Consider the following 27,453-nt stretch of genomic DNA (forward strand, 5'->3'; position numbering starts at 1 on the left):
CTTCTTACTCAAATGTGCAAGAAAATAAGGAAAGCAATAAAGCATGGAAATCTGGTTTTTTTCCCTGTCACTTAGAAGTGAAGCCATGAAAAGCAGCCTGAAAGGCACTAGAAAAAGACACAGTTAGACAGGTAGGCCTTTCACATTCAAGGAACTGCTCAGCTTTCTGAAGTCTGAAGAAAAGTGTTTCAAGCAACTCATCAGCTGTTTTCAAACCAACATGAGGGAAATTGTGGGTCTTCAGGAGTTCCCAGCACAAACCAGCAACTTTCTGTGACTTGGAAATCCATTTCAGAGTTAATCTGTTTTAGCAGAGACTGCTACTGAAAAGATTACTTTATGGAAGAAAGGAAAACAAAAATCCAGTCCAGCAGCTACATGCTAAAATTAAAAACATTCTCCAAATCTAACAACCTGTTTGGTTGGCTCCCTGGTTGAATGGATGAATCTGATGTCAGACAAAAAAACAACCCTGTAAAGTAGAAAAATTTTAGTTTCTAAATTGGGCAGGAAGGTTTGTCTTAAAGTTGATATCCAGGACATTGTCAAATTCCCAATGCTACACTCAAAACAGTTCAGTCTTCGCATTCCTGTAACACTAAATTAATACTAATAACATGATATTACACTAATAACATATTATCAAAATTAAGTAGAAGATACTTTTAGACAGCCAAACAATTCTTATTCTCTAAGGACTACATAGAAGTTGAAATCTTTTAAATCACTAGGAAGGAGAAAAAATATTATAGAATCAGTTACAGATACTTTTACTGAAGTCACAACATGCATGAATGAAAACACCTTTTCTGTAGGTTTTTTCAGTGTACCTTGTTGAGGGAAAAAGATTTATTTCAGAAGGAAATAGACATCAGAGTCTGATAGGGACTATTTTTTTTCTTCTAGAAACTGTGCTAAAGCCTGAGAGGCTAAAAGGCATTAGTGTGTATTTACACTAAAAACTGAAAGAGCCAGCCATGCCTCTGAAAATGAAAAAACACATTTCCTACAAATCTACTTGCCACCTGTTGGCAACGTAGAGAAGTGGCCAGCAATCTGCACCTCCAAAATAAGCCCTTCACATAGTATATAGAATACCTTACAATGTCACAGACCTTTGCAAGCACTAGGATTTTGTATGGGCATACAAAATCATACTGAATTACTTTTTTTTTTTTTTTAACACAAGTTTGGAAATTCCATCTCCTCTCTTCCTACCCCATGACTAAGTGCTTCAGTGTAGCTACTACTTCTATATGCACCCAATTCACCTAGGTATCTTGCTCATTTAAGTCCTCCTTTGGGCATACTGCAAGAATAAAGTATTCTCTATAATTATTACATTTGCATTAAATTGGAGAAAGTAACATTCAGAATAGACCCTTTTTCTTGCTACTATAGTTAAAATTTTAAATGATGAAACAAAAACTGGTACATTAAGATTTTTTTATTTTAAATGGTATTCTGAAACTCATGGGTTATATACAAATTTTCAAACTATGAAGCTTAAGATTGCATGGTGACTGACTTCACAAAATAAGGCTGCTCGGTCGATCTTATCAGAGTTGATTCCATTGAAGTTTGATTATTCAGAGTACAGTGTGGCTTCAAGAAGGTTGTAATCTGTGAAGGCACCAACACCAAAGGAAGTAGGCCTTCCTACAGAAAAAGTTAATCAAGGGCCCCCTCAGTTACCATGTGACATTTGCTGAATTTGAGAGCATCACCAGTGGGGAAAGATCTGAGCAAAACCAATGATCATTGTGGAAAGGCCTTTATACTGCACTCAAAATCTGGAGACAGGTACCCACTGCAAGGGCTTTTCCACGCCAGCCATCCTCACTGTACTTTATTCCTCACTCAACTGGGCCAGCTCGGGAACAAAAGGAAAAAGAAAAAAAAAAAAAAAAAAGGCAGCTTATGCTGCTATGATAATTTGGCATGATCTTTAGAGACAGATTTTTTTTTTCAGGGATAATTATTAGGCATGAACAGGCTTTATGTTAATGCTGGAACTTCAGTTTAGCTACTAGACACAGGGATGGTATGAAATGTATCATCCCTCAGCCAAAAGGCAGAAACTTTTCATTTCTCTGAATTGACATGGAAGGCAGATGAACTGCTGCCTCCTCTCATGTTCCCCCAATACTAGAGATATGCTTCATGAGTTTGTTTTATACACAGACAATTAAAAATACATTTTAGTAATGTTTCCCATAAAAATCTTACCAATAGCACAGTACTGAAATCAGTGCAACAAAATTAAAATGACAGGAAGGAATATTTACAACCATCTTGTACCGAAATTGCAAGATAGGAAATTTCTAAAGTGCAAGGTTGGCTATATTCTACACAGATACAGGGATCTGTTTTCTTGCTTATAGTATGAACCACTACCATCATTACAGATGCACCACATATCCATGCTGGACATTTAAGTGACCAAAAGTCATCCTTAGGCTGACAGGCAAAACTCCTCTACCGAATCCAGTGGGAGGCACACATCAGCATTCAAGGGCCAAATTTAGTCCCTCAGTTGTAGAAGTGTCACATGCTGGATGGAAGTTAACTACTGTAAACCCAGGAACATGAAACATGGAGAAGTGTATTTAAATACATGGAGGACGGTATTTAAATAGGAATCTTACAAAGAGCTTAATGGTTTGTTTTATAGTAGATTAAAGACAATCACTGCATTTTTAAAAGCACAAAATAGAGAGCCCAGCACTCCATGTTTTATTTAGCTGCAGTTTTGTCCTAGTTCAGACTAGGGACAAATTTTTAAAGACTATTTACACCAACAAGATTTGCAGGTTTAGCCATGAGAGCCTCTAAAACCAGAGAGAGGCCACAAAAACAGGCTCTTGCCGCATTAGAGTATTAAAAAGTCATCACTCAAAATACCTCAGTCTTAAAAATTACTAAAGGAAATCATAACAGAAGGAATGTGGCTGCTAGGTTTACAGATTAACTGAAACTCCGTCAATTCACCCATATTCTTAAGCATATTGGACAGTTAATCTATGTATTATTTACAATAATTCTTGCTACTACCCAATAAAACCAAAAGAGAAAACTGCTCTGACTCATAGCTCTCCATACCTTGCAAACTAAACAGTCTCCAGTTTCTTATTTTTCGGCAAAACTATCCAATGTTTGCCATAGGCTTTTAGCTACAAGTAAACAAAGTTTGTCTTGAAAAGCAACACATGTTAAGTGAATTAGTTTTTTCCATTAGTCTATTTTTAAACTACTACATCATATTTACTGAAACAGCTATGGCATAAAAGGTTACACAGCTAGACTTAAGTAATGTCGTAATCTGACACAATCCACTTGGTTATGCCCCAAACTATTTACAGTGAACTTGATTCAAACAAACCACTTGGTCTGAGAAAGCGTCCAAAGAATTGCAAGTCCATAAAATAATCTTTCCTAAGAGGTTGTTTGGGAATGATTTAGTCATGATCTGTTCATTTTATTTTAAGATATTTGTATACTGAAATACACCCATGGGCAAAAGCCTCATTGGAAATGAGTCCCAGGACCTACACGTGCATTAGCAAACAAGGGTATGTTTGTGCCACAGCGTGTAGCAGATGGAAGGGAAAATGAGGGGACAAGGGAAAATGGAATCTAGTCTGCATAGGAAGAAAAATTAATTAGGTTGAGACGTGTATGTATTAACACACATAGGCATCTGAAAAAAGATGAGTAACTAAAAAATCATGATTATGAAACTGAGTTAACTGCATCTTGATCCTTAAAGAGGGCAGGCTATGCAAATGTAGGTGACTACAGCTGTAGTAAAATTTTAGAATTAAAATCTGTATAAGCAAAGTAGCTCAACACTCCATTCTGGCAAAACCTAAGCTGGTCTTAATGCAAGAAGTCTAAAAAGTCAGTTGATCAAGTTATGAACAGATCTGAGTAATTCTTCATAAAACATACCCCAGGCCCCTGTGCAGCATCAAAAGAAATAGACCAATTTTAGATACAAATTCTTCTTGATACTCATTATCCTCTACCCACCTAAGCCCTTGCAGAACAGAAATATCTTCCAAAGCAATTCAGCTGCCTTTACACTTATTTTTGTGTGCAGAACTCACTGAAAGAAAAATCCATCACTGGAAGCAATGAGTTCCGCATTTGATTCACCCATGACAGCTAGCATGAAGACCCTCTTTGCCTTTTGCAGCAGTGAATTCTGTAGTTTGATCCAGTATCTCAGGAAGAGTCTTGAGTTTCCTATTAAGTCCCATGAAAGATTTCAAACAGAAACACTGAATTACACCACAGCAGAAGATGAACCAATTCAAACAGTACAAAGTGAGGAATGTGTTTACAGTATACATCATGATAAGTGCATATGCCATCATGTTTTGTTGAAACGGGAATGTTTTCAGGCTGTTTGTTTTTTTCTCAGGTAAAGTGAAGTGCAGCAACTGGTACCCAGAGATTGCAAGGCCCTCACTTCAACACATGCATCATATTCTTTTGCATTTGCAGCAAATCAGAAAGCTATGGTTTTGTTGACATGGGTGTTTTGCAGTGCTCAGCAATGCTCAGCAATGTTATCACATTTTCCACAGTAGGCAGAAATGGAAGAAGTACGTTCTACAAAATACTTTCTCAGTTTTGACTGGGCTTGGCTTTTGGCAAGTTCTCTTCATAAGGAGCTGATTTCAGTACAATACTGCAAAAGCTGAGAAATAGCACTGTTTACATATGGCATAAAGGAAACCTAGAACTTGGTTTCCCAGTTCTGCCATCAGCTCTTCAGCTCATCTTTCCTCCCTGTTCTCCTAACAGTTTCTTGTAGACACTACCCAGATGGAAACACAGCATCCTAGTTACAATTCCATTACCTTATGCCTGACAACTTCATGAATTCTACTGCCAGGAGATTTTAACTGTCTGCAGCTTTCAAACTCACCAAATCTTTCAAGGTTCAAAAACTCTGAATGAATGACACTGTGATGCATTACTTTTAAGCACTTTCATATTACTTGCTGCATCACTTTCATGTATACTTTGATATTAAAGGATTTTAATTTAAGGACAGGCAAGCTAAAGTACCTCACTGTACAAATTTTCATACAAGAGCCCTAATCTATAGAGGAAAGAACAGAAGCTAATCGTTTCAGAAGAATATAAATTGTGCTCTAGTTATGCTGAACTTAAGGTTTTCCAAGTTCTGTGAAATACCACAGGAGTGTTACACACCAAACCCAGATTTTCTTCGCTCACTACGATTAAGTGAATCGAACATGACAGGGTGTTAGGCCTGAATGATATAACCTGAATAGATGTAATGTTCATGCAAACTTCTGTTTGCAGAATTTGACATTATATAGTGTATAATTTAATGGAAAAATCCTCAAGTGTTACAGTCACGATACTTCCTTTGCTATTTGTGGGTAGAAACTAAACCCACAAAAGGAAACTCTCTAGAGGCACAATAGGAACACTTAAGCCCACTCATTCTATAATATCCCACTAAAACCAAAAATAAGTCAGATATAAATAAACTCTTAGAAATCCACCACATTCTCAAGATAAACACATATTAACAAAAGTAAATTAAATTAGTCTTCTAAATTAAAAAAGAAGAATCAGAAAAAGGGAGATCAGAACTAAAGCCCCGGAGTCCAATTAATACAGTTTCAAAGTGAATTCAAAGCACTTATGGCACTTAAGAAATCTGGCATCCAGTGTCTTTTTGAGGCTTTATATCTGGTTCCTTCAGAGGTTTTACTTCTTCATCTGGTTTTGGTTTAGCCTGCAAACAAGAAGAAAAAAACCCTAAATACCACACATACAAACCACTGTGTCTGCACAGTGTTTATGCACAGCTAGCTTTACATACTCTAATCTAATAGTCCCCTCTCTTTTCAAGGCTGAAGTCTTTGAGCAAGCCTCAAGCAAGGGGAGAAAACCCCAAATATTCTCTATTTCAGCATCCTTAAACGAATCCTTTCCTAAAAAAACAATCTTTCTATCGCATTCAATCCTGTAACATTTCAGCATCTAATACACATTAAAGAATTTCCTTCTATTCAGGACTTAGAAAATAATTACTCCTAATTTCCAGATGCTGACAGTGTGGCAGAGAGGTTAACTGACTTGCCTCTTGGCAGAGCGGAAATGTGAGCTCGGGCAGTAGCCTCGTGTCTACATCTTGCATTGAGCTGAGGAACATTCCAGAAGAGCATAATAGTAACTGTATTATACATAGAATAAAGATAATGGGAAAGAACAGTATGTAAGATCAGCTTACAGTGTCATCCTTTGGCCTCTTGGTGAGATCAAATGCTGCAAGTGTTTCAGGAGTCCAGTGTGCGTTCAAGGCAGGAAATTCAAAAGGAACAGGCTCTACTAAGCCATAGTTTGCTTTCAGTTCCAGCTGGGGAGCCTCTGCTGGCACCTTTTGAAAATAGCTGTAACAGAATATAGCAATGTATTTAAAACACACGGCACTATCTCTGCAAGTCTTGTTTGCAATTCTAAAGAAAAACAATCTGGGTTTTTACAGTGGCAATCAGTGCTGCTCTCTTCCATTTCATTAAGGCACTGTCCAACATGCATTCTGTCAGCAAGATTCACAAGAAAAAAAGCAATTCCTTCTTGGTATTGTTCATTCCCTAACAGCTATGTGGGTTTTTTCCTACTTGATAACCGTTATTCCCAGCGCTTCAATGAGAAGAGCACCTTTTGTCCAAAAAGACCTTCAAAATCCAAATGAGGATTTAAAATACTTCCCAAGAAAGGTGAAGAGGACAGTTCTTTTCCTAAATCAGTCTTAATGTGCCACAGTGCATAATACCAACAACACTGCAACACCCACAAAGACTTGCTACAACACAAAGCCTGAATGAGGGTATAAAACTACCCTTGGCAAACCAACAAGAGCTGAAAACTGACAAATACTGACACACGCTACCTTATTTCCTGTGCCGCAGCAGAGCTCTGCAGGAGGCACATCTCCCAAAACAGTCACTGGTTATCTGGTTTCTCTTTCACATTTTGTTTCTAGAGGGACATGAATTTGTTGAAATCTCCTGTATGCTGTTGTTCTAAGCTATGACAACGGTTTTTGGAACCAAAGCAGAGTAGAGAATTTCTTCTCCTATTTGCAGTTCAACTTGATGTACTTGACAGTCCTTTTTGTTTTGTCAATTCCCCTATTATGCAGGTCTTCAAATATCATAAAAAAGGGAAATAACAAACCTATTATGGAATAGTAAATTGTAAGAGGAGGGGAGGTGAGAAAGAAATGAGCAAAAGAATTCTAAAGCCAAACTAATCTTGCTATTTTAAACTGCTCCCAAACTCTTTCTGGAAGGGGTATTAACTAACAGAAAGCCCTATTCACAATATTAATTATACTTAGACTGGTAAAGCTCCTAGCACCCTAAGCATATTCTTCACTGAAGGTATGACTGTGTCTTGACTTCCCTGCTAGCAATGCAGAATCAGCTACCAGTCTTCTCCATTTCCCCTCTGTCCTCTTCTGCCTACTAGATCCCAGCAGCCAGGAAGAGAGCATTAGAATAACACAGCAACCTCTGCAGGACTTTCTCTGGCACAGAAGGAAAAGAAACAAAGTGGCTGAGGAATGTAGGAAGAAAACTGCTTAACCTCTCCAGCATGTCAGTCCAACCTACCCTGCTGAATTGGCACAGAACACAGACAGGGTGATAGCAGATTCGCTATGGGTCTGTGCTAAGAGAAAATTACAGAATTGCAAATTTAAGTTACATGCCATGCCCTAAAGGAATTTAAGAACTGGAGAGTAAAATTTACCATCCCATCTTGAAATAAAGGCAAATGAGGTAATAACAGTTCATACAGAGTACTGCACCAACCACGAATTACTTACATGAATCCATTCTCTCTCTGGCATTTTTCTAGTGTGTTCTTAATCAAACTTCCTAATTTCCTAAAGAAGAGATGTCCAGAAGGTTTGGCAGTAGTCCCGGGCCCTTTGGTTTCTCCATATTCTTTGCACAATGCTTCAGCCTTGGCAAAAACTTTGCAAGAAAGAAACGCAATAAAAATCATTTATGTGACTATTACATCATGGTTCTGATCTACAGTGCTTCAGTATTAAGAGATACCAGAATCCATTCAGGCTTCTTGCTTCTTAGAAACAAAAATAAACTAGCTCAAAGGCAGCACTTCCAGTCAAGATTTACTGCATCCAAAAAGAAACTAGGAAGAGGAAAAAAAAAAAAGATAGCTTTTTGGGTAGGAAGACACAGGAAAGCATTCTTGTGTGTGAGGCAAAATGTAACAATAAGCCCAAGAACTGTGCCACATAGTTGAGAAAAAGAGAGAGTATGAAGTTGTCCATGCACAGTTGATGCCCCAAAACAAACAATACTTAATATGGAATGGGAAAAGAAGCACTCTTCTCTGAAGAGCAGGCACAGTAAAAACCACAGTATTTGTTCTACTGCAAGTAATCCAACTTAGTTTGCTCTTAATAAATTCATTTATTTTTAAAATTAATATTAAAAGCTTCCAATTTGATGATTTGAGCATTTTTTATACGTTGTGGTAAAGTTATGCAGTGCAGGCCACTGGGGTAGCAATAGCTTTGAAGAAAGAAGGATAGCCAGAAGACCCTGAACTACTGCAAACTTCCCTTAAGCTACCTTTCAAATGAACAGAAAGAAAGTAAGTTACTGAAACCTGTTTAAAAACAAACATAGTCTAGATTTACTATTTAATGTAAGACAGAACAACCTCCAAAGCAGAAAAGGCTGTGGTTACTTAACATACAGACGAGAAAGCGTGATGACCAGACAATTGATTTTTACACCGTATTGCAGTTCAAAGCCAGTCTTTAACAGGCTGAGAATTGAAGATGAAATTTTCTGCAGCACTGTTATGAAAGACAGTCTTTGGCAATACAAAAAAAGAATCTACTGTCTCTAATCAAAAGTATGCTGGGTTTTCATCAGGTGACAGATAAAATCTTAAGTTTATGGGAGACCAAGTAAACACAATACAGCAAAATAAAACAGGCATGTCATCATCAGACCCTGTAATCCAGTCTCAATCACACTTACATTTTTCTGATTCCTGCAGAGACCTGATTGCTTCCCCACATTTATCACTTGCCAGTAAAGTTTGACCATGGTAACAGTATGCCTAATGGGAGAGGACAAAATCATTACCAACATCATTGGGCACTTCCTGCACCAATTCACTACTTCTCTTCCTTACATCAGAATTGTGTCTCTTTCAAGCTTCCATTCCTTGCAGATAGCTGACAATTTGGGAATGCAAGTCAAAGCAGCATTCACTGAATAATGCAGTTCAACATAAACAGCATGAGGTACGTACAAAGCAAGCTGTCTCAAGTCTAGCCAAGAGTAACTTTGAGCTTCATGAAGGCTGTTTTACCAAAAGCACTAGTATATAGTTTAGTTCAAACCTCTCTCTCTCTGTATCAATGTGCAGCATTAAGCCCCACCACAGAAAGAGGATGAACCCCAGTCAAGTTTACAAAGCAAATACTCTAAAAACTAAAACTACTTGAACACTTAAAAACCAAATCTGCAACAAATGTCACTGAATCCAGAAGAGATGAGGTGTTCTGCTGCTTGAGATATTTTGCCATAGTACAAATAACTTTTCCACCCCAAAAGGTCCCATTCTTTCACACTTATGCCTGAAGATAATACTGTATTCCAGTGAGAACTGAATTGCCTCTTTTCTATTATCAGAGGTTGTTGAGTTTAAATACCAAATACCATAGGTAAAGGAACAATCCCATGAACTAATGCCTACCTTGCATACCTTCCTTTAATGTCTGTTCTCACGGTATAGCAAGTGTTACCTAAATCTACCATGGCCCATATTACACAAATTAAAAAAAAAGTACCACAGCTCTGACCCTACCTCACCTCTCAAACTTGCTAATAAGGTATGCAGCTTTTAGCTACAAGTTTAACATAAGAGAAAGACAATTGTGTTAACTGCTTAGTTTGGGCCTTTTTTACAGTATGAAAGAGCCAGATTACAGGCTGTGGCAGGCTACAAGAAATAAACAGCAACCTGAGCAGCTGATGATCCCAAGAGCACCACTGCACTTGCTAAGAGAGTCACACAAAAAGGGACAGCACTCGGAATGGTACCTAACATTACTTGATGCAGTTTCATTCAGGGCCTTCAAAAAGATGATCAGGTCTGAATTATGCCTAGAATCAGATTGTGATGCAGATAATGGAAGACAAGTATTATGCTCAACCTGAATTGCTTCACTTAACAATACGTGATCACAATAAATTCCACGCTGCAGTAATTTCACGTGGCTCAACAAAAACACTTGAAATGCCAGACACTGCACAGTCTCTCTTCACAGCACGGAAAGAAAGTCAAGGCAATACTTAGCCCCCATTCCCTATCCAGCCCTTAGACAACATTAAAAACTGTGACTGCTGTCAACTGAAGTACTTACATAGGCCATATAGAAACAGGTCTTCAAGTTTAAGTACTTCCTCCATTTACCTGCATAGGTTGGATCCAAAGTGGATAATGTTTGATCTATGAACACATTATGTAAAGTTATTCTTTATGACCTATCCAAAGAGAAAAATGCCACACACACTCAAAAGACCAGAATTCTTAAACTTAGCAATAGATTTTAACTATAAAGTAGCCAGAAACAAGTGACATAAATTACTTCTGCAAAGGCACAGAGAAACTATGAGAAAAAAACCAAAAAATATGCAGTTTATTGAGTTATCATGCAGTTACCCCTAGAATCCCTGAAACTGCTGTCCACTAAGTTTGGAAGTATTTTTCTCCAAAGTTTCTTTAGGCAGCATTTCAAAGCTTGTTCCTAGTTTAATTTCAAGTAGCAATGTATAAAGCCTACGTATGTTACAATATTCCATCTCTTACACTGACTCCCATATTTTGGCACTTTTCCCACTTCCCTCAGTAAGACCACTGATCAGCTTACTCATCCGCTACATGCTTTACCGTCTGCATCATAATCTACTGCCCAAAGGCAGCTGAAACACTCCATCTACATCAAGCCATTTGTTTGCTGCTATTAGATATTCTCAAGACATTACTCCATCTTCTGTCTCCCCTCACTAATATTTCCTACCATTAGCTACAGAAAAAGATTCCCACAAAAACAAAAGGCCTTATCAAAATATATTTGTTACGCTGATAACTGAAGCCTTAATGCGCTAAATAGAAGCTAAATATACAAAGCATATCCACTGGGAAACAACGTTAATATCACAATTGACGGGCAGGTGAAGTACGTCTGCTGGCAAGAATGCATAAACCAGGTCACTAAGGATACAAAACAAGACACTTACCAGCTTTTTGGTAAAAGTTAGCTGTTTCATAAGCAAGGGCAGCTATTAGTCCTGGATTGTGTTTCAGCTCAATAGCCCGAGCAATCGTCACTGAAAAAAAATTCCACACCACAGTATTAAAGTTTAATTGAAAATGTCACATCAAATCAGCAGAGGCATTTAGCATTTTAAAACCCCTGCAAGAGCAGAAAACAAGTATTGTGCAGTCCAGCAAACTGCAGAATAAAGACAGATTGTTTCTTGGATAGAATGATTCCAAATTAAGAGGAAAGCTGAAGGAAGGTTATTCTGAAGACTAGCTGTAAACAGAAACTGTAAATATTTTAAAGGAACTGGGAATTTATGTTAGGCAAGCATAGTGGTGAAGTGACTGCATGAAAGGAAAAAAGAAGAGAGGAGGAATGTCACACACAAGTTCTTCCAAAGTGGTTACATTTGCAATATCAGACTGGTTTTTGGCACTTTCCTCCTGTAATTGTAACTTAAGTTTCTTTAAAATCAACCCATCCCACTAACGCACAGTACTTCAGGAGAAGAAAAAAAATGGCATTGCTGCTAAGCAGACTTCATAAGACATCAAAGTAACCCACAAAGACTGTCATTTCCCATCCCCAACAAACATATATTTGAAGATACCTTCTTGAGCTTCAGCTTGGCACTGTATGATGTAAGAGTCTATAAGTCGAGCTTCTAAATCTCTTCCCTTTTCTACAGGTGTAATCAATTTTGGAATGTGACTCTCCTAAGTACAAAGCAAGTCTCAAAGTTAGTTTAGGCTTAATACCACTGCTGCCCATGCAAAACAAGTCCCTTATTCCTAAATGGATGGGACAATGAGTGAAGGTCCCAAGATGGCTTGCTGCACTCTTGCATGTGCTACTGGGCAGACAAACGGATTACTCTTCCACTGCCACTGGGAAAGAGCAGCAGCAATTGAGTGGTAGCACAACATACTAATACTCTTCTTCTTCCTGTATCATTCAGATAGTCCGAAGTATTTGTTTATTCCGTAACCTCGTCGGAAAAGCAAAGGCTTTTCTAAGACAAAAAGTCAAGTACTTGGAGATGACTTAAAGAACAGACAGCAAAGACAGTTTTTCTACCTTTAAGTGTTTAAAAATCCCAGCTGCTATCTTCAGACTTCTGTGAACGTCTTTTGCTTCATCTTCTGTTATACTAAGAATAGAGGATGAATCAATGAAATTTTAGTTAGGAAGGACTAGGTGTCATTTAGCCCCACCTTCTGCTCTGGAGCAGGACTACTGACAACAGTAGATCGGGTCAGTTATGGCTTTGTCTAGATGAATCTTGAATCCTTCAGGAATGGGGAGTCCACTAATTCTCTAAGTAACTTGTCCCACTGCTGTGCTACCCTCATGGTAAAGAAATTTCTTACAGTGTCCAATCATTAAATAATCAAATAGAATTCACTTGAAAAAAAGAAATGTTAACATCAGTGTTAAAAGTCAAAGCTTCAGAAATCTCTAGGGCTAAAAGTCAGCAGAGCTGTGATTTTGAGAATCTCGGTTTTGTACCTGCTCATTTAGAGCAGGACTGATGAAAGGTTTATTCACAATTGACACTTTCTCTATACCACAGTCACATGTTACTAGTACACTTTGTTCACAGATGCAGGAAGGGAGTGAAGTGCACTTGGACATTACAGCACTTGAATGAAGGCCAACTGCCTCCTTGAACTCCTAGTCTTAGCTGGACATAAACTACAGCAGTCAAAACTCAGAACCTGCTTATTTTTTTTGTGGAATATTGCTGCAATGGATTCCTAAGAAAAGAAAAACACTTACTCTTCTTTTCCAGCGAGTCTTGATGCGTATTTTGTGTACCACAGAGCTACATTAAATCCCATGGAAACCAGTTCAAACACTGCATCCTGCTGGGCACTAAAGACAGACAGACAAAACCCCCCCAAACAAACCCCCAAATAATTTAATGCTTTCCATTTTGTTCTGACAAGCTCTGTCTGCTGATAGTTCACATAGCATAAGTCAACATTTCTCTCCATAAAATATTTTTCATTTAAGTCAACAATTTCCGATTCAGAACCTCTTACTTGCTGAACTGCCTAAAAGGGACTTCAATTTTTACTTATAATTATGAGCTCTTAAAGGGAATAATTTCCCACATTCAGATGCCTACCCTTCCCATTTGGGAACTTTTATTTTAAAACAGTAACTTGAGATTTGTTTAGCTTTGGGTGTGGCTGACATTTTTCCTTTTTTTTTTTTTTTTTTTTTTTTTTTAAAATTGCACATTTTGTGGAAAGCCTTGCTCTGGAATGCCTACTTTAAAGTTGTAGCTGCTAAGTTAATAAGTCAGAGTCTATTACATCTCCCTCAAATGAATGTTATTGCAAGTATTTATGTAACTGCCGTCAAATGGCATGTGCAAATAGCAGGAAATTTCAGAAGCTAAAAACACTGTCTTTGAAAAGAGTGAATTTGCAATCACAAGCTCAGTATAGCTTAGGAACTTTAAAAAGAAAGGTGTGGGAGTGGGAAGAATAATGTTGGCACAAGTACAAGTGCGTATGACCGTGAAAAAATTGGAAAAGAGTCCTAATCAACAGATTGTCTTCCAAGGGGAATAAAAGCTTCGAGGAAATCAAGTCACTTCTAGATGAAGCTTGACAAATTTGTAAGCGTGGTTATACGACACAATAGCAAGAGACAACTGAATAATCCAGAAGGTTACAGATCTATATTCCTACTTAAAACAGAAGCTCTGTTTGTTTGTACCAGGAGTACATGTACTAGGAGCTTCAGAGGACAAGAACAAAATCAGATCTTCAGCAACATTTGTATTTCAAAAAAATGCAGAAGATACTGGTCAGGCAATAGGGCCAAATTAAAAAGTTTTAAACTGTAGTAATCTATGTTATAATATTCAATTCACCAATACTCTCAAAGTTCTTCTTTGTACTGCTCTAGACAACTGTAGATAGAGTCTGTAGATAACTAAGACACAATGGATCCTTCTACCATTATCACCTGCCTTCACATAAAGGCAACACATGCTTCAGAACACTTAATACAGTACTGCAATTATCAAAAATGCAAAGCAACAAGTTTTTGGAAACTACTTTGTCTTCAACATTTTGCTACACTTCTAAGTTTTGCTTCACACCTGTGCTGGCACACGTACATACACGTAACAGACCAGAAGAAAACAGCTGCATAACCCTGTAATCATAAAGGCATACGTACCTTGGAACTTGTCCTTGTAATGTGTCTGTCCACTTGAAATTCTGAATATATCTCAACTTGCATTCTTGGGAAGAGTCATCCAGTGAAAGGATAAAACCTATAGAATAAGAAAATGTACCGAAAGGCAATCTCAAAGTAAGAAACAGAAACAAGTAATGAAGGAATGGGGATCAATGAGAACACAGACATAGAATAAAGGAATGTTTCTTGCTGTAACACTCAAAAACCTGTGTTACTTCCTGAGGCTTTTATTTCTCAATATCTTGAGAACAAGATGCGCAAAAAACCATAGTGGCTACTACAAGAAACTCCTTGCCCAGCAGGTTACCAAGTCAACCCTGTGAGTCTTGATTGCTCAAGGAAAACCTAGCAGATGTCTGCATGTCCCATATGGTGACTAGTTGGGAGTTGGACTGACCCAGGTACAGGATGGCTGAGGCTGCTCGAGGTGATTGAGTGACTGCCCTGCCACCATAGTGGTGATCAAGAAATACCAGGAAAAGCTGCCTGGTCACCAGGGAGAGGGAAAAGGGCTTATAAGCATGGACTCACCTAGTCATGATCTCTTTTGTCTCCAGGGCTACAGGAAATGGGTTCTTTATGTCCAGCAGCCCAGAAAGCAGCAGTCCATGGGATGAAGCTCATGCTATTGGATGTTCACATCCTAGTATATGCAGGCCCAAGGAATTTTTCAGGGAGTAGTAAGATGGGTCTTGGTCTGATCAGGTCTTACAGACTTCAAGAACTCAAGACTTGCGACAGCAACTATTGGAGCTACAGCTCTAGGTGCTGTCATGTGTTTACAAAGACAGAAAATACTTGTTCCTTTCACATGCTGAAGTTTTTAGTGACCAAGCATGATGCTTTCCTGAAGAAACTCTCCAAATCTTGTTTAGAGCAACATGGACTGTTATCTTACCTTTATCTAGAATGGCACATTAGCTTACACCCTCCCAGGGACTGAGGGAACTAAACCAACTTGAGCTGCTTCACTTCCCACAGACTGAAAGATCATACTCAGATGATTCCTGAAAACTCAGTCCTAAGAAACTTGTCTGAGCACTTGACTGGTAAGAGGGAGTTATCAAAATATTGGCAGGAAGAAGGCTGCAAGGGAATGCATCATCATAGGTGACCAGCTACTGAAAATGCAGATACTATGCTAACGAGCACCTATATATACACCTAAGACAAGCAGCAGCAGAAGTGTAAGCTTGCAACAAGTCTATTATCTAGCATCAGACAAACCAGAAGCTTACACCAAAGAGCGGCTCCTATCAACTAATTAATAGACTCAATTTATACTTAAGGAGCAATTCACCACAATCTAAGAGACAAAGAAACATTCTCTCCTCCAGCAGGAAGCAGAATGAGGTTAAAAGCAAGAGGACAGGTCTGCCAACACTTAGTACTAGCAGGGTCACAAAGGACACTGAAACTTGCAGAAAGGGCCTGGCGAGTACCCATGACTGGTAGCAAGCATAGAACCCACGAAGATACTCTTTCCTGAAAAGTGCAAAGCTTCTTTACATAAGATTAGCACAATACACATTCTGAGAAGTGTCATTAAAACTCAAATTACATGCCTCTTGATGTATTAGCAGTATTGTTAATACACGTTCCTACCTTGCAAGAGTGAGAAGTACAAGTCAGTTGCATTCTTCATCATTTCTGGATTACAACTTGAGTCCGTAAACAGCTCCAACAGTCGTGTTCGAGATAACCTCAAATCACTGTATGGAGGGGGAAAAAAAAGAAAAAATAAACCTAAGAAGTTCTCCCCAAAACTATACTATTAAGAAAATACCCACACATGTATACCACCACTCTTTTGGCTAAGAAAGTGGAGCTAAGCATTCAATTTAGCTATCTGAAGGCAAGGAAAAGTACTTTATGAGGAAAATGCCAATAAATACAGAAAAATCTTCCTCTCTCCTCTGGATACATATGATTGACTCTTTAGTTTAAAGCACAATCCATTTTGGACAGACAAGAATGGATAATCAGTACTCATTATCAATCTCTTGTTCTAACACAAACTAAAATAACTATGCCTTTCTCTACCAAGAGGCTGGGTGCAGGGGGAGGGAAGGGAAGTAATAAGCAGGAACATTCTTCAACATTTGAATGGCATCAGCATATGAAGAGAGAAGAATAGATCTGCAAAACGAGCTGAGATCTCTTTTCATTATATTCCTATCTACAATAGAACATCCATGCCTTATTCACTTATGGAAATTACTTTCAGTAATCTTTTGCAGAAGAATGCACAGTCATCAGAAAGACAATGAAATGTTTAGTCTTTTGCCTCTGCATTATTATAAAAGGCCTTGCTATACACTCAGAGACTTGAAAACTGGATAATTCATTCTTTGTAACTAAATGTTCAGTGTTATCACTGTCTTATTGTCTCCCAGCCTACACTTTTCTAGTCATGTTCAGCACAAAAATTGAAGAGTAACCATTACTTTTAAGGATGTCCTCCAAACCGTGAGAGACAGAGTGAAGTTAATCACCAGTACACTTACTTGCAAACCTTTGTTGCAGCTGGAGTGGTAGCTACCCCATAAAAATTAAATGAAACGGGAGCTGTAGCCTTCAAAGGGTTGCGATGAAACCAGTGGGTCATTTTCTTTCTGTAGTGTTTACGCCAAATCTAAGGTGTGCAAAGAAATGAATAGCTGCAAGAACAGGTACAATTGTGATGCTATATATGTCATGCTCCTCAGCTCACAAAAATATATTCCAAATGTGAACAATTAGGAAAGAAATTACTTTACAAAGTTGTATATAATTACACAGAAGAAATTAGAATTCTTTTTTTCCATTTGAAACACTAAGCTTCCATTGCCTTGTCTTCCTCATCCACGTGCTTAGTTTGACAATTTTACTCTCTTGAAATACATATGCTTTCTGAGGCAACTATTTTAAGTTGGGCAAAAAGCTATAACCTACTTTGCTCTATACTACTGCATACGGTCTTACTCAAAAAAAACCCACAGTGGTTACCTCCTGCATAAGGCTGAATATTTCCTGTGTAATTTACAGGTATATCTCAATTCACTGAGGTCATTACATTGTGCCTAGTCAACCTACTAGTAGCTTCTATTGTGGCACTGTTGATATAGATGTAACTGCAATTACCTAGTAACCCTTGCTGAAAACATGGATGTAGTTACATACATGTAACAGACATCGAAGTTTGGTACAGTACAGCTAAAACAGACTATCTTTTTTCTTTCATCTCAACTTCAGCAAACATATATAACACGAGCATCCCAATGAGCTTTCAACAGTGTGCACGGCAGGAGAACGAAACATAATGGGTACACGCTGAAACAAGGGAAGTCTGTACTGGAGAAAAAGGAAAAACTTCTTCACCGTGAGGACGGTGGAACCGAGGAACCAGTTGCCCAAAGAGCTTGTGTGGTCTCCACCCTTAAAGGCTTTCAAGGCCTCACGGGATAAAGCCCTGAGCCCCCCGGTCTGACCTCAGAGCTGACCCTGCTCCAAGCAGGACGTCGGACTGGAGACACCCCCCGCCCCCCCCAAGACCTCCATCAGCCTTTTTCGATCTCCAAGTTCATCATTATAAAACACTTTGCAGCTTCGCTGAAAAAAACAAGGAAGATCTGACAAGCAGCGACCCCCTACCACCGTCCGGGTCTTCCCGACGGAGGAGGTGACTTGCTCACCGTCAGCACCTATCACGACATCACCTATCACGACATCTTCACCCACCTGCGCGGCGCTCAGGTGCCGTCGCACGGCTCAGCCTCTCCCAAGCCAGGGGACGGTTTGGCCGGCACTTCACAAGGGATCTTCCGCGTCCAAACCGCCTCTACCCCCCGCACCCGACAGAGCACAGGGCGGTTTGCTCGGCGGGAGCCTGCCCGCTGCCGACCGCCTCAGGCCCGCGTCGCCGCTTGGCCAAAGCCCGCCTCGGGCTCGGCGGCACGCACCGACGGACGGACGGACGCCCGCCCCGCGGCCCCTTTCACAGCGGTAGCTGCGGTGCCGCCCGGCTCCCCGAGCCCCGCCGCCACCAGCGAGTCAGGCACAGGCGGCCCTCACAGGCGCCGGGACCCTGCCGGGAACGGCCCGCCGCCACTTCCGCCCGGCCCTGCCCCGGCTCCCGGCGCTACGTCACACACCCGCCGCCGCAGGCAGCGCCAGAGGAGAGCCGATGACGTCGTGCCGCGCGGTAAGGCGGGCCGACCGCATCGCTCCCACCGGTTATATTTCCCCCCCCCCCCCGCCTCCTCCTCCTCGCCGGGTGCCGCCAGCGCTAGCCCCGCAGCTGGGGTCTCCCCCCGGGACAGCCGACGGAGGCACGGCCAGGCCCCGCAGCCCTCCGCCGGTAGGGACCCCTCGACGCCACAAACAGAGGCGGGAGCGGGAGGAGGGGACGGCGGCCCGCGGCCCAGCGGCGGCACCGACACCGACCCTCCCGGACGGGTGACCCGCCTGCGGCGCTGCACAGGGGCACCGCTGCTTACCTAGCGGCGGGGGGGGGTCCTCCCGCGGCGGCACGGCCGGGAGCTGGAGCGGAGAAGAGGGGAGGGGAGAAGCGGTCCGCGCCTGGACACCGCCGGGACCCAGCTGGGAGGGCGGGCTCCCTCAGGAGCCACGTGACCGCCGCCATGACACATACCGAGGCGGAAGTCGCCGTTTCCCCCCCCCCCCCCCTTCCCCGAGCCGCGGGCGGGTGCCTCCGCCTCGGTAGCGATGGCGCGGGGCGGGCGCGGCCGGCGCAGCCTACCTCGCTGGGCGGCGCTCGCCGCGTTTGGTTGTCGCGGCGGCTGGGCAGGGCCGGGCTGGGCTGGGCCGGGCCGGCGGCGGGCGCGGGGCTGGCGGGAGCGGCTGCCCGGCGGGGTGCCCCGGCCCGGGGTGAGCATGGTGCCCTAGTGCTGGGGCTATGTCGGAGGCGGCCCGGAGCCTCCTGCAGCGCTGGGGCGCCAGCTTCAGGAAGGGCACCGACTTCGACTCCTGGGGGCAGCTGGTGGAGGCGATCGACGAGTACCAGATGTGAGTGCGGGGGCGGGCGGCTCCCGGCGCTGCCCCGCCGGTCCCCGGCACGGCCCCAGAGCCCCGTGCGAGGGGCCGGGGGTGGGGTGGGGGGACACACGGAGGGAGCGGCCCCGGGGCAGGGGGGCGCCCGCCGGGCCTAGGCCGCGGCCCCCCTCACCCCTCAGGCCCCGCCGGCGGGTCCCCTGCCGTTATATAAGGCGCGGGGCCGTGGGTCGGGGCGTCCTCTCAGGCGAGGCGGCGCCGGGGCGGGGGGGTGGTCGGCCGAACCCGCCGGGAGCCGCCCCGCCAAGACCGCCGGTCGGTGGCGGGTGCTCGGCCGGGCGCTGCCCCCCTCGCCGTGGAGCGGGGCCGGGGGTTGGGGGGCGAGGCGGGAGCCGGCCCGGCCTTTTGCGAGGCCGGCAGCCCGCTGGCGCGGAGCTGCGGGCCTCCTCGCCCCCCTCTGCCCCGGCGTGGGCCGTGGAGGCGGTGGGTTGGTGGAGCCCCACGGCGATAAGCACCGGTGGCTCGGGGTACCCCCGACCCATCGCCCTGTCCACCCGGGCACTGTGCTCGTGGGGAAGGGGGGACCCGGCTGAGGCATATGGACTGCCGAAGCATTGGCCTTAGCCCAAACAAACCCCAAACGACCCATCGGGGTGAAAACTGGTCCATTGCACGTTTGCGTGTTTCACCCCTGATGAAACCGGGGTGGAAGAGTGGGGAACCATCAGCCCCGGTTAGACTGGCTTGCGCTGGGTGGGACCGCACCATCCATGAATCCCTTGGTGTCAGGGGCGTACTGGCACAGTAGGGCACTGTTGATGGTATCCTCAGAAACACACCTGCTAGCTTCTTTAGTCAAATGCTCTCCTCTACTACTCTGTTCACCATGAAGATGGAAGTTATTTCCTTGTGATCTGAGTATTGCAGGCTAAGTTTCTTATGGTGAATTTTCCGGAAGAAGTCCAGAGGGTTTGCACTTGTTCCCCAAGAGAAAGTCAGCTGAAGGGATGCTCTCCGAGAGATCTTCCAGCGTTCTTCAGGACTATTCAAGTTACGGGCTGTCACCGCAGTGGCTACCAGTTCAGTTGCCATTCAGAGTAACTAGACTGCTGGCCACATACAGCATAGTCATGAGACGCTATAATCTCATAATTTCATTCACTCACCAGACAGGATGATGCAAGTTCAGTTACTTGTAGTTTCCTGATGGTCTTTAGAGCAGGGCAAGCTATTACTACAAACCTTGGCACAGGGATGAAAAGAAGTTCTGTTCCAGATCTGTATCTCAGAAGAAAACAACAATCATCATAAAGTAAAAGAAGGTATTTTTAATAACTGCCCTTATCTGGATGGATATTTACGAGGAGTCCAGCAGGATCCCAATGCTTTAAACTGCCTTGGCAGTCTCAGCAGTCTGTTTCACGTAATGACTTTTCTTCAGAGTGAAAAGTCTTCAGGCTTCTCATTCTGAGCTCGCTTCATTGAGAAGTAAGGTCACTAAACACTTGCAGACGGTCCAGTTTGAGAGTCGAAGTATAACTTTTGTTCCCTTCCTCCCAGCATCGCTTGTGTCTGGTGAGAGCTGCACCCTTGCTTTATCCTGACTTTGGAGCAGTGTGATATCTTTGTAAGAAAGCTCCTCTTGCATAGTAGTATTGTAGGCTGCTCTTACGAGCCTTATCAATGAGTTTCTACTGAATAGAGTAGTTGTCAGTAGAGGAACTCTGTGGTTCCAGGAGGGAGAAGAAAGGGGAGAGAAGATCAAAGGATTACAGGGAGATATTTCCTAGGGAGGAGCAGAACCTTTTCAGTATGCATATCTGCTTCTTACAGATGTAGCAGGTAAATGAATAACAATTTCAGTCTATAGGGTAGAAGTTGCAAGTAAGAAGCACAGGGCAAGATACCTACCTGTAGCTCTGCAGAGACATAACAGCATGGCTTTATGCTGTTGCCTTCGCAAGTGCCCGCCTGAGATGGGATGAACAAGTGTGTTGCTGCAGTTGGCCAGGTGCTGCTAACACTGGCAAGGTCTGTACTCATCAACACAGGGAGGCTGGGGAGAAGCTGGTTACAGTGAGCTTGCTGACACTGAGAAAGATTTTTCCGAATCTAAGCTAGTTCAGTCCATGGATTTAATGGCTGATGTAAAACACAATTATTTGCCTCCCGTGTCCAGGGGGACCTACGTCTGCTCGGGTCTTTATGGTATTCCTGGAAGTGCAGGAAGCTTGGTGCAAAGATTGGCCCTTGTTCATTCAGGTGCCTACTCACGCAGGAGCCCTCTGAACTGTCGGCAGTGCCTTCCCTGCTAAATGTCCCTGTCTGTGGAACTTGATCTGATCCAACTTTGAACAAGCTTCAAGTGGGATGCCAGATGCATTTACTTGAATTAGGGTGTTTTTTTGTATGAGTGACAAATGAAAAGAGGGTTGTGCTACTGATGCTTGCAGAAATGTTAATACTGTTGTGGTGCCTCTTGCGGGTGGCATATTGCTGTGATGGTGATATGCTTTCTTCAATTGTTACTTTTAAATGGCCTTTCTATATGTCCTGTGTATCATATAGGTGGGGCAGTAGGGAAGGGGTGTACATTTGAGTTCAAGCATGTTTGTGCTTTTTGTCTTAGCCACCACCTTTCCCCCTTTACGAAGGGGGGCAGCGCCAGTGAGTTGTGCAGTTACCCTGTCCTGTTTGGTTGTGTTTTTGCTGGTGCTAAAGGGCCTCAACCCTTTGTAAGAGAGCTTATTTGTAGGAAAAGCAAAGAAATAATTGAGTTCTGACTTTTGTTTCTGACAGACTTTGATAGTAATCTGTTTTGGTGTATGTATTTTAAAGCCACCCCAAAACCAGGCTAATCCCCACCGCAATGGTGGCAGTGAGAAGCTGAATCTCTTTAACAATGCAAACTTGTGAGGTTCCAGACGGAAGTGTATTGCAATGCCCTGAGTACTGCTGCTGTCCCTGGGTTTCCCTTCAGCCCCCTGTCCCTCCTCCCCCTCTGCTTTTTTAAGAAGAATTATTTACAGCGAATGGCAACAATTGCCCAGAGGTTTTGCTTGTTTAATGTTCTCCTTCCTCCCCGGACGGAAACTGTAACTCTTCCCATAGCTTCCCTCTCTAGCTTCCTTTCGCTTTCTTGAGCTGTTTGCTTACTGTTACTTTCCAAACCTCTTGGTACTCCTGTCTCCGTGGTGACAAGGGGTGGGGTATCTGCTCTGCATGTGATGCTGACAGGCACAAATGTGAGCTAATACACCCCGGCAGCCTGGGCCAAGCCGCCCTGCGCCTGGCTTCCAGCACTGGGAGAACTTGTGGCCGTCGCCTAGGGTGCCCGCACCCGCGCCTCCTGGCAATCCAACTTGCCTCAAATTCTCCCTGTGAAATGCATGTCAGCTTGTACCACAGTAGGTCTTCACAGGGAGTATGGTTTATTATAAAATAAGGGGATGGGGAGAGGAAAAAGGTCAGTGCTTATAAAAGGGGCTGCTGGCTAGAAGGACCTTCTTACCTGTTCTCCCTTCATGATACATTACATATGTAGTCTTTCCTGCCTCATGTAGTTGCATACTTTGTCCATCTTCTGGATTTTTTAAAGTATGGCCTACCATGGTTCTAGAAATCTTTGTCAAAAAAGCCCCCAACCAAAAACCCCCTAAAACCCCCAAAACTATTTGGAGCAGCAGTCTGTGGACCTTTTGGCTGACATGTTTTCTGGAGTCTGGGGTGTGGGTGTGGGGGGGTGTGTGTTTCTGTGTTTTGTTCCCACTCTACAATTTTTTTTTCACCCCATCCAGATTAGCAAGGCATCTACAAAAAGAGGCACAGTCTCAGCACAACAACTCGGAATTCACAGAAGATCAAAAGGTGGGTATTGCTGTTTGCTCAGGCAAGGAGCTTGTCTTGTAGATGTTGATGTGTATTATGGTGTTTTTTTTTTTATCTCACAGACCAGAGCCTTATGAGACCTTTTTTCCTCCCTCAATATACGCAAACAGAAACAGAGCCCAGCATGGCTAAAACAGTTGTTGTCATTAGATGTGACAGGTGCTCTGCTGTGTAATATTGAATGTCATGCATGCTGGCCAGAGTCCTTCATAACCTGGGTGTTTCTTTTTTTGGGTGACCTTTTGATAACTTGCTTATACAACGTTAGCACAATTTATGTTTTGAAGTCTGAATACAAAATGTCTTAAACTGCAGATATTGAGGATCTGTGGGGGAGATGTTAGCTTAACATGTAACACCTGACTGGGAAGGGTCCTGGCAGACTACTCCCTAGTAGTCTCTTAGAATGTTATTTGTTTATAGTCTTTCAAAATACTGAAATTACTTTATTCCTTCTTCCCTCCCCTCAGCTGAAAAGGCTGTTTTTTGTCTCAGGATCGTATTAATGCAGTTCTGTGACAGGGTTTGAAAGGAAAATGCTATCTGAGGTCTTGTATGCTCAAGCATTTTCAGCAAAATACAATCTGTTGAGATATGAGACCCTGCTAAATTTTCATGTCTTGTATAAAGGCATGTTTTTCTCAGGAATACCAAGTTAGAGAAACCCTGTATTTCCAGATTTCCAAGTCATAAGATCACTTCTTTGAGCAATGGTATTGCCTGAAAATTGACATTTACTAGGTTTGTAACTGTTTCCTTGACATGTACCAATAAGAAAAGCAAAGAGCTGGTCTTCCATGTACTGTTTACCTTCTGCAAAGAAGAAGATAAGGCTCATGATCATCTTAAACTGAGTCATATTCTTGGAGAAGGATTTGGTCCACCTTTCCTGAACTGAAGGCTTGGGAGCCTTGTTAATGTTGGACAGCTGTTTAGTCTTTGATTGCTTCTGCTCTCTGTCCCTTGCTGGTAGCATTCTCCATCATGCTCAGCTATAGTCATCTTTACAGTGTGTTTCCCCTCTGTGGATACTCTTGAAAATATGGTTACTTCATGAAGGTGAAGCTGTTAATCTCACTTCTGGAGGCATCATCTCCTGTGAGTATGGGAACCAGAACCACACAGGGCTTTGCTTCCAGATGTTCCCTGAATCTTGTGGAAAGGACCTTGGACCAGATTGTGGAAGTGAGTGAGGTCAGCTGTGAGGGAAGGCCTGGGGGGCTCAGGAAGCAGAGATAACTGACCTCAGATGTTAGATGCGCGACTGCGATCATGTCTTAAGGAGACAGTCTTCTGAAAAGAAAACAATAAGGAGTGGCTGTTTTTGAATCCTTGCAGAGTGATACCTGTTTCTAAAGCTGATATAACTTACAAAAGAGGTTGACATTTATATCACTTGCTTTTTTTTTTTTTTTGCCTTTTTTTTTTTTTTCTAGATCAGTAAGGGGCTGATGCACTGAAACTTTAAGCCTGGTTATCAAATGGTGGTGCCTATTTCATTAGCCACATACACAGCCAAATTCCCCAATGTTTTGTTGAGAGAACATTCTTTTTCCTTCCTCTACCAAGACTAATGCTAGACACAAAAATAAAGAGTCTTGCTATTGCTTTGAAAGAAACACTTAAAAATCCATACAGCAAAATCTTTTAGTCTGATATTAATCTCCTTGCTGTTCTGGTCTTCCCTATTTCTGCAGGAGCTCAGCCAGTATAATCTAGTGATCCTGACCAATTACTGTCATTGCTAGTATCATTCACTTGGTGTGTAGGAGTAGAGTTTAGTGTGCTTCTGGGTTTTCAAGCAGTTTGGTTAAATAGAAGTGTATCTTCTCTCTTGCCACCCTTCAAAAAAATCTGTATACCAAAACAGCTACTTTTGCTCAAGTAAGTTCCTGCCAATGTATCCACCAGCATGCTATTTCTTCCTGGTTCTGGAAAGTCTCTTTCCCTAATATCTTGTTTTTCTGAGGTTCTATATGTCATATAAGAGCCACCTCTTTATTTTTCTGAATGTAGAAAAGTGTGTAAACTTCAGGGTTTGCTTATCTGATATTACTGGCCAAGGCTGCGCACAGAATTGCATAGATTGGAGAAGACAAGGCTGTGAAGCAAATTATGATTTCCAGTTGCTTGATCTACCCTCATTCTAGTCTTTCTGTAGATTTACAGTTAGCTGTTTTCCAACTGCTGGGAATTACTGTGAGGCTGTCGTTGTTTCTTACTTGACATACTTTGTGGGGAAGATGGATTTCAGCAGTGATTCCTTTGTACCAAGGGAAAACTACTAGCTTTACAGCTACAGGGAAAGGACAAGGCTAGGTTCAAATCCTCAGCCCCATCTGTCTGTATAAACTTTTACCATGTTTGGGTTTATTTCATTCATCACAGGTGGTGTTACAGTGCAGATATGGCCACACCATAATTGATGGTGTGTTACTTGCTAATGTAATCATACAATCTGTTAATCTAACAACACTTGACAGATACCACCAATTTCTTTCCTAGGCATACGAGCCAATTATCATTTTATCTTATAATAAATGTATTGTTTATGGTAAGAATTCAGACTTTTAAATATTCGTATCTTGCCCTTTTGCTTTTGATCTGAAGAGTCTGTTTTGAAACACTGTATGCTACTTCCTTTGATAGAGCAGACTAGTCTCCAGAATTTGCTTCTCATTCCTGCATTTTCGACTTCTGGGTGGTTGTCATCTTATATCTACTGCTGGACATAATTCTGGAGTTTTAGTCCTTAGGGAAGACTCTGTCTTGACTTGGATAATTGACAGGGCTGGAATCTTCATTAGTAATTGTGAATTTTGTTGAAGAATTTCTCTGCAGATAAATACTGCAAACAACAAATCATTGTGTTTAAATCTAGTCACCCTGCAACAGCTTTAAGGAGGCTGTGCAACAATTTGGTCACCTAGAAGCTGCATGTATGGATTACTAACAGATGCAGTTACTGGTGGATTTACCTTGGTCTTAACATCTGCATCCTGCTGTTCTTTATTTTACGTTCATTCTCTAAAAAAAAATCCCATCTTCATTCATGAACAACCACTGTGTTTTGCTACATGAATTGTTACAGTTAGGTTTGGTCATGGTTGTCAGCTTGCCTCCAGCTATAGTTACTCTCACCCAGTTCTCTGTGCAATAAATTTGACCTTTAAAGCCCTCTTGTAACCGCAGTTGTTGCTTCTCATGTAACTGTTTTTGTGCTAGGCTGAGTTTTCTTCAGTATTAGAAAATCATGCTTTTTTTATGCAATTGGAACTTGCTGAAATAAGAGCACTGTTGAACAGTCTTAGCATGATTCATTAAACTACTGGTCTCCTAACAGCCTAGACCTCTCTTTAAAGCCAAACTCTGCTCTGGCTCTGTATTTATGCAAACATCTTTAACTGCATTACAGTTAGCACAGTCATTACTCACACAACTGCACTGAAGAAACCTTGACTACAAGATCAACTGACTTTTTTCCTTTCTAATCACGAGTTTACATAAAACTGAATCTTAACTATTTCAAACTAGTAAAGTTAATTATGGCTTCAGTCTTTCTAATGAGATGCAGAATGTTTTCTGTGCTGCAAAAAGGAGCCTTTGCATGGGATAGTTGCAGCTGAAAATGATAGCGGTGTTTAGCTGCATTTTTAACTTTTGGGTTGGGTGTGGTCCCTTAAAAAAATAGTTATGAATAATGCCTGCTGGGAGCTTGCCATATTTCAATAGATTCCATATAAAACCTATTCTTTACTATTTTAAGACTCCCAAACTCTCTTCAATTAATCTGTTTCTAGAGCCATTATTGCCCTTCAGCCTCCAGGAGCCAGAGGACACACATTTTGTATTGTTGTTTGTCCTGTTAGGAGGTACCTAGTTCAGGCAGTTTTAAGAATATACAGTTACAAATCTGCAGGATAGGGAACAGGGGTGTTGCTGAGCTTATTGGTGAATTGACAAAGGGGATGGGCATTGAG

At 42.2% G+C, this 27,453-nt stretch overlaps 2 protein-coding genes across 9 annotated transcripts in view; one reads left to right on the top strand and one right to left on the bottom strand.

Moving 5' to 3' along the window:
- Positions 1-1,434: 1,434 nt before the first annotated feature.
- BROX (BRO1 domain and CAAX motif containing) lies at positions 1,435-19,185 on the bottom strand. 6 transcript variants are annotated; one of them, XM_075042583.1, is made up of 13 exons: positions 19,072-19,185; positions 17,101-17,228; positions 16,199-16,305; positions 14,573-14,669; positions 13,154-13,249; positions 12,452-12,524; positions 11,985-12,090; positions 11,349-11,438; positions 10,472-10,557; positions 9,078-9,159; positions 7,883-8,033; positions 6,281-6,440; positions 1,435-5,782 (listed from the first exon to the last, which is right to left on the bottom strand). In XM_075042583.1, exons 2-13 carry the CDS (start codon positions 17,199-17,201, stop codon positions 5,696-5,698), a joined length of 1,236 nt encoding a protein of 411 aa, XP_074898684.1. In that variant the 5' UTR covers positions 17,202-17,228; positions 19,072-19,185; the 3' UTR covers positions 1,435-5,695. The 6 variants fall into 6 exon arrangements, with proteins under 6 accessions (XP_074898684.1, XP_074898682.1, XP_074898683.1 ...); XM_075042581.1 differs by lacking the exon at positions 19,072-19,185 and adding an exon at positions 18,314-18,617; XM_075042582.1 differs by lacking the exon at positions 19,072-19,185 and adding an exon at positions 18,314-18,617 and having other exon boundaries at positions 17,101-17,253.
- Positions 19,186-19,369: 184 nt separating this feature from the next.
- Positions 19,370-27,453, top strand: part of AIDA (axin interactor, dorsalization associated) — a 34,576-nt gene continuing 26,492 nt past the window's right edge. For 2 of the 3 annotated variants that reach the window (XR_012652462.1, XM_075042588.1), the window contains exons 1-2: positions 19,370-19,600; positions 23,383-23,452. Coding sequence is in view for 2 of the 3 variants with exons in the window: in XM_075042588.1 (XP_074898689.1) it covers positions 19,491-19,600; positions 23,383-23,452 (180 nt within the window). In the remaining variant the exon portion in view is untranslated. The remainder of the gene's footprint in view (positions 19,601-23,382; positions 23,453-27,453) is intronic. The other variant, XM_075042589.1, reaches the window with a different exon arrangement.

This window comes from Buteo buteo, chromosome 12, assembly GCF_964188355.1.
Source record: "Buteo buteo chromosome 12, bButBut1.hap1.1, whole genome shotgun sequence".
NCBI lineage: Eukaryota > Metazoa > Chordata > Aves > Accipitriformes > Accipitridae > Buteo > Buteo buteo.